The sequence below is a fragment of the Magallana gigas genome, chromosome 6 (assembly GCF_963853765.1).
Source record: "Magallana gigas chromosome 6, xbMagGiga1.1, whole genome shotgun sequence".
Classification (NCBI taxonomy): Eukaryota; Metazoa; Mollusca; class Bivalvia; order Ostreida; family Ostreidae; genus Magallana; species Magallana gigas.
The window spans coordinates 40,251,218-40,260,916 of NC_088858.1; the positions used below are offsets into that span (position 1 = coordinate 40,251,218).

Sequence of the window (9,699 nt, forward strand, 5' to 3'; positions counted from 1 at the left end):
AAAAAGTAGCAAAAGCGGGAATGATTCAAAACATGAAAACCAGATCACATTGAAAATCAGCCTTTTTATGAAGAATACATAATCAGGCTTTAGTCTTTTCACTTTAAACATATGCAACTTCTTCATCAACATATTACATGCAAGAAATTCCAAATACCAACAATTTCACTGCATCTTGTACAGAAAATACTATGATTGAAGAAAACATAAATAACAAACGTTGTGTGAAACTGAATCTATCATGAAATAGCGTAGAAAAAAAATTATGCACTGCACTGTCTACCATCTAGTAATTTCAAAAATTTGATCTCCCATCATTAAAACAGAAATTGATACACCAGCAATGTTTTCAATGACTAAAACAATACTTAGTGCAAATATTGACGGTCAATAAAAAGAAAAATATTTAATTTTATAATCAATTTTAATAAATAAATTCATTAGATTTATTATAGCATCTGAAACTTGGTGAACACATTTAAAGTTTTCTTGCAACAATCAGATTTAGCTTGGGCACCACATGTTTCCATTGGAATCTGGCAATTCCTTGTGTGCAATGTCCCAAATCCATGGCTTATCTGGAAAAAAGAAAACTCTCTGGTTATGAACAGAATTTTGCATATTTACCAAAAAAAAATAAATATGTACATGCATACAAATACATGTACATGCTTTTTAATTCAAACATTTTATTATGAGATAGATGAGTCATAATTCGAGCTTAGGTCCAGCATAAATTTTCTGAAGAAAAGACTTCTAAGCCAATATACCGATTAAACTTAGTCTTGTTCTTAAGCTTGTAAAATACTTCTTACGTATACATTGTAATAACAAAATTTTATTGTTTTCATTGCCTTTTAATTGATACAAAAATAGCACTTTCTCTTTAAATGAATGTTTCATGAAAAATGTGAAATTTTTGTGAATTCTATGATTGCTATATAGTTCTAAGTATTTACAATCATAAAACACAACACATTGTAGGAAAAACTATGGTACATGAATATATTTTCAAAGTTCTCTACTTGCAACTATTTTTTTTCAAACACATGCAGAAACATTTTGTTGAAATCACAAAATTTTGTTATGTACATATTTTTATCAATATTTTGATTTAAGTAGTCAGTAGCATATTTAAAGGTGTACATACCGCTTTTGGTGTATGCTCTGGGTGGAAGATCATTTGGAAGAACAAAAGTTTTCTGTCCAGCTTCTTTCACTTTACTTGAGCACTTAAACACTGCATTCTCAACCTGTAATTTCAATGCAAGATGGATAAACGGACATTTCAAAAATTTTCTTAATTATCATCATCCTGTAATGGAAAACCAATATGATATTTCTCATTCTCTTCTATCATAATATTCAAATGAAAATTTAGGTTTCCTAGCTAGTGCATATTAAATGTGATTAGTATTTTTCTAACAGATGCCATAGTTTTTACCAAATATTTTGGGATAAACAGCACTCCTATTTCATAGGACCGAATCATCAGTTGACTCCCCTTCTTTTCCAAGGCCCCCCATGCCGCTTTTGATAGGTTAGAACTGAAATAAAAAGAGAATTTTCAAAGACAGCAACAAGATTCTTTTAAATCAAATAATTACATTTTTTCTCCAAGGCAAAAGTTACTCAAAGTGTACATAAAGATAAATGGTATAAGGTATTTTTGGCTGACCTCGTAACAAGAAACCATGCAGCCTCCCCCCAGGTCGGGGAGGGACGGCAGTAGGTTTTGATGTGAGGCATGGCCCGATTTCTTCCCCTTCCTTCAGACTTCCACTGGCTGGACAACAAAAGTAAAATAGTTCATTTTACATGTAATTACTTCACCATAAATGTATGAAGCAAACTCAATATTGTTTCATAGGACATTATAAAATCATTCATATTTCATTGTAAAATTAGACATTGACACAAAATCTAAAGCCAAAATAAAAAGAAAGTATTGGTTCTTTAGGCTTAATCTTTTTTGCAAGGGGGAATAACTCAGTTTTTTTATATTTTAACTTTGAATTGAAAATTCAGTTTCTGCCATTTTGTGCATCCTCAATCTTCTAGTATGACCAAGAACTTTAATTTGTTATGAAATCTAGCTTACTGGAAGTAAGAGTGAAGCCATGGCTGCTTCTTGGCAACATTGATGCTGTATGGGATGGAGCCTCCTGCTGGATAGCCCTCTAGACTGGTCCTCACATTGTCAACAGTAGGAAAAATCTAACGACAAGAATCACAATATCAGAAAAGGAAAATGGATTACAATTGAAGTTTAAAATATATCTAAATATTTGTATGATATTTTGATATATTAATCAAGCATTTCAATGTAACAATGTACTCAATCACAGTATTCACATAATAGTTTTTTTTCATTTTGTTAAACAAATAAACAAACCAGCTTGAACTCTACAGGAGCTAGTGGTACACTGCTTGTTCCTTTCACTGTTGCAAGAGATTGCAAAAATTCCACAGACAACCAGTTCTCTTTGGAGGCTCCTAGGGACCCAATACTGGAGAATTGTCCAACCACTGGCCATTTGGAAGCCTGCTCTTTCACTGGTCCATTTTCATTCAGCAGCTTCCGAAGTTTCATGTGACCAAACCAGTGCTTCTTTTCTGCCATGTGTCTGCCTGGCACTGAGCCCACAATGAAAACACTGGAAGAAAGATATTTATTCATTAGATTCTTGATACATTGAAGTAATGAAAAAGATGAAAAGACAGAAGATTGTCGGACAAGTTTTAAAGGAATAGCATTCTAAAAAGGATATGAAAGAAAGCAATACAAAGAAAAATTGTGTGGTCCATGAATTTGTCTAAAGTACTTAATTTTACTGAGAAATTAAATATCAATGTCAAAATTAAATTATTTAAAGAACTTGGCAATGTATTGGCATGTTTTAACAGAGGTAAGTTCAACAAAGTGAACGCTTGCCAAAATTCCCCATACCTGCAACACAAATTTTGGCGAACGATTGCAAGCACTCGCTCCTTGAACTCGCCTCAGGTATACAACAAAGGACATCAGAAAAACATTGACTTGTAATGTGCATGTACATGTCACTGCAAATATTTTAGCTACAATGACTTTGGAATATCATGCTGATGTATCATTTCACCATGAATTTCCTCTAACCAATATTACTGCTGATATTTTCACCACCCACTTACTTAGCTGAGGATAGGTCATGCCTAGATATGTGATCCTGCCAATCCTTCAGTTGGTAAGCCTTGTAGGCTGCGACATACTGCAGGAGGTCCCTCTTGAAATGAGTGGGAGAATCCCCTTGTGTGGGTGAAGGACCTGATTTCAGCTTTGGAAAGACAGGACTTATCCAAATCCTACAGCAGTACATATCCAAGCAATTAATGGTACATGCAAGTCTAAACTAGATATAGATGAACAAAATGGTTGGGTAAAGTAATTGTGCATTGAATTACATAATATTACTGTTTGCATAAACAGGTAAGACACCACAATTATAATCCTCACTGGTAGAATTTTAATATCATGTATAGTTTTGTAGAAAATAGAAAATTTCCATGTTTTCAGTAGTTTACACTAGATGTAATGGTTGAAGCACTGACTACAATAACTTAAATACACATGTATGCTGCGGTAGATTTCATGTTCTTACCCCTGAGTTTTCTGGTGCCAGTCACGCTCTATCAGGTTAGCTGTGTGGATCACAACACGAAGTCCATTATCATACAGCAAAAACATCATTTTCCTTCAAAAACATTTGAAACATAATTCAAAGCTGGAGGTTTTTTTTACTGTCAAAATATCATATGAAATGTTTAAATACATTATTTTCAGCACAATCAACATGTCTGTGGCTCTCTGTATTACAAACATAGGATATTCAAAGAGAATAAAACAAGCTACTTAAAAAAGAAATTGGCATTACTGTCAAAACTATCTCCCTTTTATGAAAAAATATAATGTTTCCAGGGTAAATCAAAATACAGATGTACTTACGTATGGTGAGTTCCATATGGCATTTCTAATTTTGCCTACAAAAGGTTAATTATAAAAGAGTTTTTACAAAACAATCTACAATGTTATAGCAATTGCCCTAGCTAACAAACAAGTGTTTTTTACAAACAAATTCTTCCTCTCTCTTCAAGAATCATTATATAGCAGAGCAATAGAACAAAATAGGTTTGAATCCATCAATAATGTTAAATGGAAAACCTAAATTACACTCTAAGACATAATCAGACATAGGGTATACATGTACTTCAATATTTAGAAATAATACTGGGTATTCAAGTTACATTTAAAACCACACCTGACAAAACTTGATGTTTGTAAACTTTCTGGCATCTGCCTCCAATCCAGCTTTTTGTCCCCCTTGAAACCCATGGACACAGAGAAGAGCTTTCTGTCTGAAACATTCAGGTACTGGTTGTTATCATTAAAACTACAACTCTTAATGGTCATTTCCTTTAAATCAAATTTCAACATTTTTTTCTCTCGCATTATGCCTCAAATTACTGTTATTTCACATCTCCCATAACACAGTAATAAATGCCAGTACATGTATATGGTTAATGATTCACAATGTAACATCTCATAGACAAACCCCACTACAGGGTAGTTGGTTTTCTACCTAAATGATGTTGGGTACTGTTGGATGAGCCATGGAATCTCAAACATGTAGTTGAACTATAAAAAAAAAAACAAGAAAGATGATACTTACTAATGCATTAACATGTAAAAAATATTAAATGCATATTTTAACATTTCAAGTCAATTAATATGCTACATTTTAAAGAACCAATTGCAGTCTCTAAGAAAACTTTTAAAACTTATTGGCCAGCAGGACCAGTGATCTGTCAACATGTACTGGTCCCCAAATAAATTTACTGGCCCCAAAATCTTTTGTAGCTCATGTGACACATAACATACAGAGTGTTGCATAAAAATTGAGTGAAAATATCCTGATTCCACAAGTCCATTGGACTTCCTGATTTTTTATTTTCACTGACCCAACCTCAAAATTTATAGGCTTTGATCTTCAGACCACTGAGTTTTCAAGATGACTGCAATTGCTACTAACAAAAATAAATCTGTGTAAAGGGAAATGTCAGCGGAAAACTTGTGTCATATGTGAAGCTGATGAGGCAAAATTAATGTTATTGTGAATTTACCTGACATGACTCTTGCAAATTCCCCATGCTTTCTGATAAAATGTCTGCAATGTCAAAGAAATGATTCCAGTTGAAATTTCATTTTTCATGAACATAAATTTTCTGTACTTCAAAAAAATTCAAATCTTTTTTCTGATGGCCTGTCTGTATATACCTCTGAGACTCATTGTATAGGCACCATTATAGTCACTAGAGATTCCATGGACTTTGGTTAAAAAGAAACTCAATGGCTGAGCATGAGTGAAGACATCTATGGGTTCTTTTGATGTCAGTGATATTGTTTCAGTCTTCTGCCTTTTCATTGGCGGAGATGTCTCCTGCTTTGTGGATTTTCTTCCTCTAGCATTTTCATTGCTGTCATTAACTGCTGCAAAACAGGAACTGACAAATACCAGACATTGTCGCTACAGGTTTATTAATTTTTGTTTGTCTTATATAGATATTAAACTACAGATGTAAAAGCATCAAAGCATTCAAGAACATAACGTATATCAAAACAAAAAATTACAAACAATATTAAAAATATTGATGAGCCAAAATTAACATGCCATAACATCTGTATACTTACAAGGATGGGAAAATTCCTTGAGGTGATCAGGGTTTTTCCTGTAACATTTAGAGCCATATTTACATGGAGGTAGAGCTTGAGAAGAGATTGTTTCTGAAACCCTCTTTGAACTGTCCCCTGATGAATGTTTTCTTTTTAACACCTGAGAGTCATGTAATTTTTTTTGTGGAACACCTTTACTTGCATCTAATTTTTTATCTTTTGCTGAATTATTCTGATCATCAATTTTGCCAAAAACTATTGATTTTTCATTTTTCTGTGAACTTGAGGATGGGGATTTTGACAAAGAAGATTTGTTAATTCTTTTGAGCAACATTGGTGAGCTGCGTCCATTGGATAAATCTTCTGTAGTCTGATGTTGAAATGAGTGTTTCACAGAGGAACATGGCTCCTCATTGTCAGAGTCAGACAACTGATGATATGAAGACTGTCTCTTGGAGACCGACTGAGGTGGGGAAGGGGTGAAGAGATTTGGAGAATGATCCCAATCACTTGGATCTGGTTCAATGGTAATATCAGAATCTGTATCAGACATTTCTTACACTTACAGCTTTCTTCTTACTTTACTGGACTGTTTAAAAGAAAGGATGTTCAGTTGATACATAAACGTTATATGAGCCCGTCCTATGATATCGCGATAGTTATAATCATTTTGACGAAAAATCTATCAGTACGGAAATATTTCCAAATACTAATGTTATTGTGAGATTCCTCTATCATATACCTCAGTGATGTTCAGCGTGCCTCTAATGACTATGTCTAAAAATATCCCGACGTCAAATGTCAATTTCAGCGCGAGCTACTATACTAAAGCAGAGATATCATAGGAAACACGCATATGTTGTAAGAACCTCTGGCCCCGCCGTCACCAACTTTCCTCAAGTCAATACTCAGCCTCAAATCTGAGGTTTGACCTCAAATTTATGCACTTTTCTTTATAGGATTTGAGTTGAGGAACGAGTTGAGGGATTTGAAAATTTTGGTGACGGTGGAGCCAGACCTGTTCTTGTTTTACAGTATTTTACTGGCTTAGACTAATTTGTTAAGTATAGGCGCATAAAAATACCTTAGATACAAACAATGTAAACAAATAACAACAGCTCACTATGCATGATACGTGCATGCAAGTTTCGATCACCACTTCGGCACTTCTATTTACATTGAACTTTCATTTTCATATTGAATTTGACGGTTTATTATACAGTGATAGTTTCGCATTTTAAGTTTCTTGTAGATAAATATCACAGATGATACCAATAACAATAATCATTATCTATTTTGAAAAATGAACACAAAATGTTTGCATAATGTGTACATAAATTAAATCTACAGATCTATTGTGTTGGTCACATTTACGAATATCTGAATACGAAACAGTGGCTGATATACATAGAAGTAAACATTCCAACTGCTTGCAATCTGGAAGAGATGATTAAACGTCTTTTTTGAGGAATTTTAGTAAGGTTTGTTCATTATATCTCTCATAAATCTTATCATTTAACCATTTCTGCAATATTTTAAATAAGCTTTTGAGCGTAGCTCATAGTTCATTAACACAGTCAAGCAACAATGATATTGTTGAAACATGTCTGGGCAGCACCAGTTAATTTCACCCAATTCATTTTCTACCATATACTTCATAACATCATTTTGTTAGTTATTTTGTCAGAAATAATTATGGATAAAACTTAATGTGTATTATATTGTCATTCATGTAATGATGTTTTTTATTGAAATAGCATGAACTTTCTCACTTTGACAGTTAGCTAGACACTAACATTAATAGACAGTATACATATAGATGCTTATATTAAACACAGGTAGAGACTCTGAATAAAGACATTTGTTACATTTTCTGCATCCATGTAGTGATTTGGCGTTATTCTCTTGTAGATGGCTGAGGTTCACATTGTTGGACAAATCGTTGGAGCCTCTGGCTTTCCTGACCACAGTCTTTTCTGTAAATGGGGAATAAACACAGGTATATTCTTGTACATGGCCTTTAAATGATAGCAGTTAACACACTATGAAGAAAATGTGCATCCATATTCAATTATTGTCCGTAATGCAATATTTGCTTGACTTTTATTTTAGGTGGTGCTTGGAAGGCTTTAGCGGGTCTAAGAGAAGGACAGACACAAGTTGATACTCCGCAGCAACATGACGCAGCATACTGGGCTCACCCCATAGACATTCACTATGCAACAAAAGGCCTACAAGGTAGGAAAAAGAGCATGTCAGGCCCAACAATTTTGACTGGTTGAATGCTTTTCCCAATTCGAAAGATTATATTCAGGGCAATTATAAACTCTCCAAATTGAAGATGCTAATTTATCTGAGAGAATGAATCATGACTTAAGTACGAACATTACATGTTTTTCCATACACATGGAAGGAGGGTACTCTGGAGAGGATTACTTTTGGGAGTCATTAATATAGATTTTTGGTCATTATTAATTTTAAACAAAGATCTTGGGGAAATTCTAACTTCGAACATAACTTCTTTTTGATTGTTTAAATACACATTAATCATTTTCATGGAATTCTAGTATCTGTGGTCATGAATTGCATGCCATCTATATTATCATGATGCAAGGAACAAGAAGTTCTATAATTTGGGGTTGGAACTCTTCAATGTTTTCAAGATTTTTAATTACGCATGGTTCCATGAGATAGGGACTGTGGTACAAAAGCCATGTAATAAGTAATGACAACTGGAGCAAGAATATGATGATCATTTCTGGCTCAACGAAATAGGAATGAACAAAGGAACTTGATTTGTTGTACACTGTACATAACATTACATTAGTGTATGTTTCAAAAGATTCCTGGGTAGTTTTCTTTGCAAAACTCTAAAGACAAGTTCTTTTGTTGAAGAGAAAACACAATGTGTCTCCTTTTTGGGAGACAAGTATCTTATAAGAAAATCAAAATAAATTTTGTTTTATTTCCATACTCTTAATATTTGCATGTAAAATTATAAATTTACAGGTTGGCCAAAAATTCACTTTCAAGTATGGCATCAAGATTCGTTTGGAAGAAATGAACTCTATGGTTATGGTTTCTGTCATGTACCTACAACGCCTGGCATGCATGAAATTGAATGCCCGACTTGGAGGCCCTCTGGGAGTTTCAAGGAACAAGTGTCACAGTATTTTCTGGGAGGGGGACCGCAACTGAAAAACCCCGACTTGATATACAGTGGTGCTGATCGTTACAGACTTCATACCATTGCGATGGGAAGTGTACATGTACGGCTCGGAGTTATACTCAGGAACTTTGACAAATATGGAATTGAATGTTGATACATGTAATGATATTTCTGAAGCATTTTTTTGAAACTGGACATCATAATTTTTTACCTGATAATTGACATGAATAACATGAAATATAATTTATTGGTTTAGAGATGTTAGCAACATCTAATGTAGGGACACATTCTTTAGTTATACATAATTTTTCATGTGTCTGTATATGTGTTACATAGTTTTTTATCATGTAAATGTATGTACATGTATAATAAAATATATTTTATGATACTGTAGTTCATGTTATATCAAGTTAATTGTAGCAATTGTGGTTGTTTGAAGGGCAACAACTTTTCAATTGAAAAATTCTGCCAAATTTTGTGAAAACCAGAAAACCTTTTAACAACAGTCTGGACTTAGGATGAAACTACCAGAACTAGTTCTTTCATCCAGACAAGTAAAGACAAGTTGATAAATAATAACATGCTTTTTGATTCATTAACAAGAGTTATCTTTAAGTTACTAATATTCTGACATCAGGGAGCCTTTAAGTTTTTTCAGAGCCATAAGTTACCTAAACATTTTCTGTTTAGAAAAATACAAAACATGAAACTGTGTCATTCCAAAGGTGATAATTTACAAGATATTGTACATGACTATATTTTAGTATTAAACTACAAGATAGCCAGAGTCTGCAAATTAATAGATTCTATACATTTTCCTATG

At 33.5% G+C, this 9,699-nt stretch overlaps 2 protein-coding genes across 5 annotated transcripts; one reads left to right on the forward strand and one right to left on the reverse strand.

Annotated features, from left to right (window-relative positions):
- Nucleotides 1-405: 405 nt before the first annotated feature.
- On the reverse strand, nt 406-6,941 carry LOC105325733 (tyrosyl-DNA phosphodiesterase 1). 3 transcript variants are annotated; one of them, XM_034468651.2, is made up of 16 exons: nt 6,721-6,879; nt 6,450-6,578; nt 5,726-6,296; nt 5,312-5,524; nt 5,158-5,201; nt 4,617-4,672; nt 4,296-4,392; nt 3,983-4,017; nt 3,639-3,731; nt 3,172-3,342; nt 2,396-2,657; nt 2,102-2,217; nt 1,679-1,786; nt 1,445-1,547; nt 1,151-1,253; nt 406-578 (listed from the first exon to the last, which is right to left on the reverse strand). In XM_034468651.2, exons 3-16 carry the CDS (start codon nt 6,258-6,260, stop codon nt 505-507), a joined length of 2,010 nt encoding a protein of 669 aa, XP_034324542.2. In that variant the 5' UTR covers nt 6,261-6,296; nt 6,450-6,578; nt 6,721-6,879; the 3' UTR covers nt 406-504. The 3 variants fall into 3 exon arrangements, with proteins under 3 accessions (XP_034324542.2, XP_065943758.1, XP_011423724.3); XM_066087686.1 differs by lacking the exon at nt 6,450-6,578 and having other exon boundaries at nt 5,312-5,521; nt 6,792-6,941; XM_011425422.4 differs by lacking the exon at nt 6,450-6,578 and having other exon boundaries at nt 6,792-6,941.
- A 120-nt stretch (nt 6,942-7,061) lies between these two features.
- LOC105325732 (B9 domain-containing protein 2) lies at nt 7,062-9,269 on the forward strand. 2 transcript variants are annotated; one of them, XM_011425419.4, is made up of 4 exons: nt 7,062-7,188; nt 7,619-7,706; nt 7,820-7,945; nt 8,717-9,269. In XM_011425419.4, exons 2-4 carry the CDS (start codon nt 7,619-7,621, stop codon nt 9,028-9,030), a joined length of 528 nt encoding a protein of 175 aa, XP_011423721.1. In that variant the 5' UTR covers nt 7,062-7,188; the 3' UTR covers nt 9,031-9,269. The 2 variants fall into 2 exon arrangements, with proteins under 2 accessions (XP_011423721.1, XP_011423723.1); XM_011425421.4 differs by having other exon boundaries at nt 7,062-7,183.
- Nucleotides 9,270-9,699: the final 430 nt, after the last annotated feature.

Coding starts and splice junctions, on each gene's coding strand:
- LOC105325733 (XM_011425422.4), bottom strand. CDS start 6,260: ATGTCTGATACAGATTCTGATATTACCATTGAACCAGATCCAAGTGAT. Junction 1,787..2,101: donor TGGCTTCACTCTTACTTCCA/GTAAGCTAGATT, acceptor TTTGTTGTCCAG/CCAGTGGAAGTCTGAAGGAA. Junction 579..1,150: donor CAGAGCATACACCAAAAGCG/GTATGTACACCT, acceptor TCTTTTTTCCAG/ATAAGCCATGGATTTGGGAC.
- LOC105325732 (XM_011425419.4), top strand. CDS start 7,619: ATGGCTGAGGTTCACATTGTTGGACAAATCGTTGGAGCCTCTGGCTTT. Junction 7,707..7,819: donor TAAATGGGGAATAAACACAG/GTATATTCTTGT, acceptor CTTTTATTTTAG/GTGGTGCTTGGAAGGCTTTA. Junction 7,946..8,716: donor TGCAACAAAAGGCCTACAAG/GTAGGAAAAAGA, acceptor ATAAATTTACAG/GTTGGCCAAAAATTCACTTT.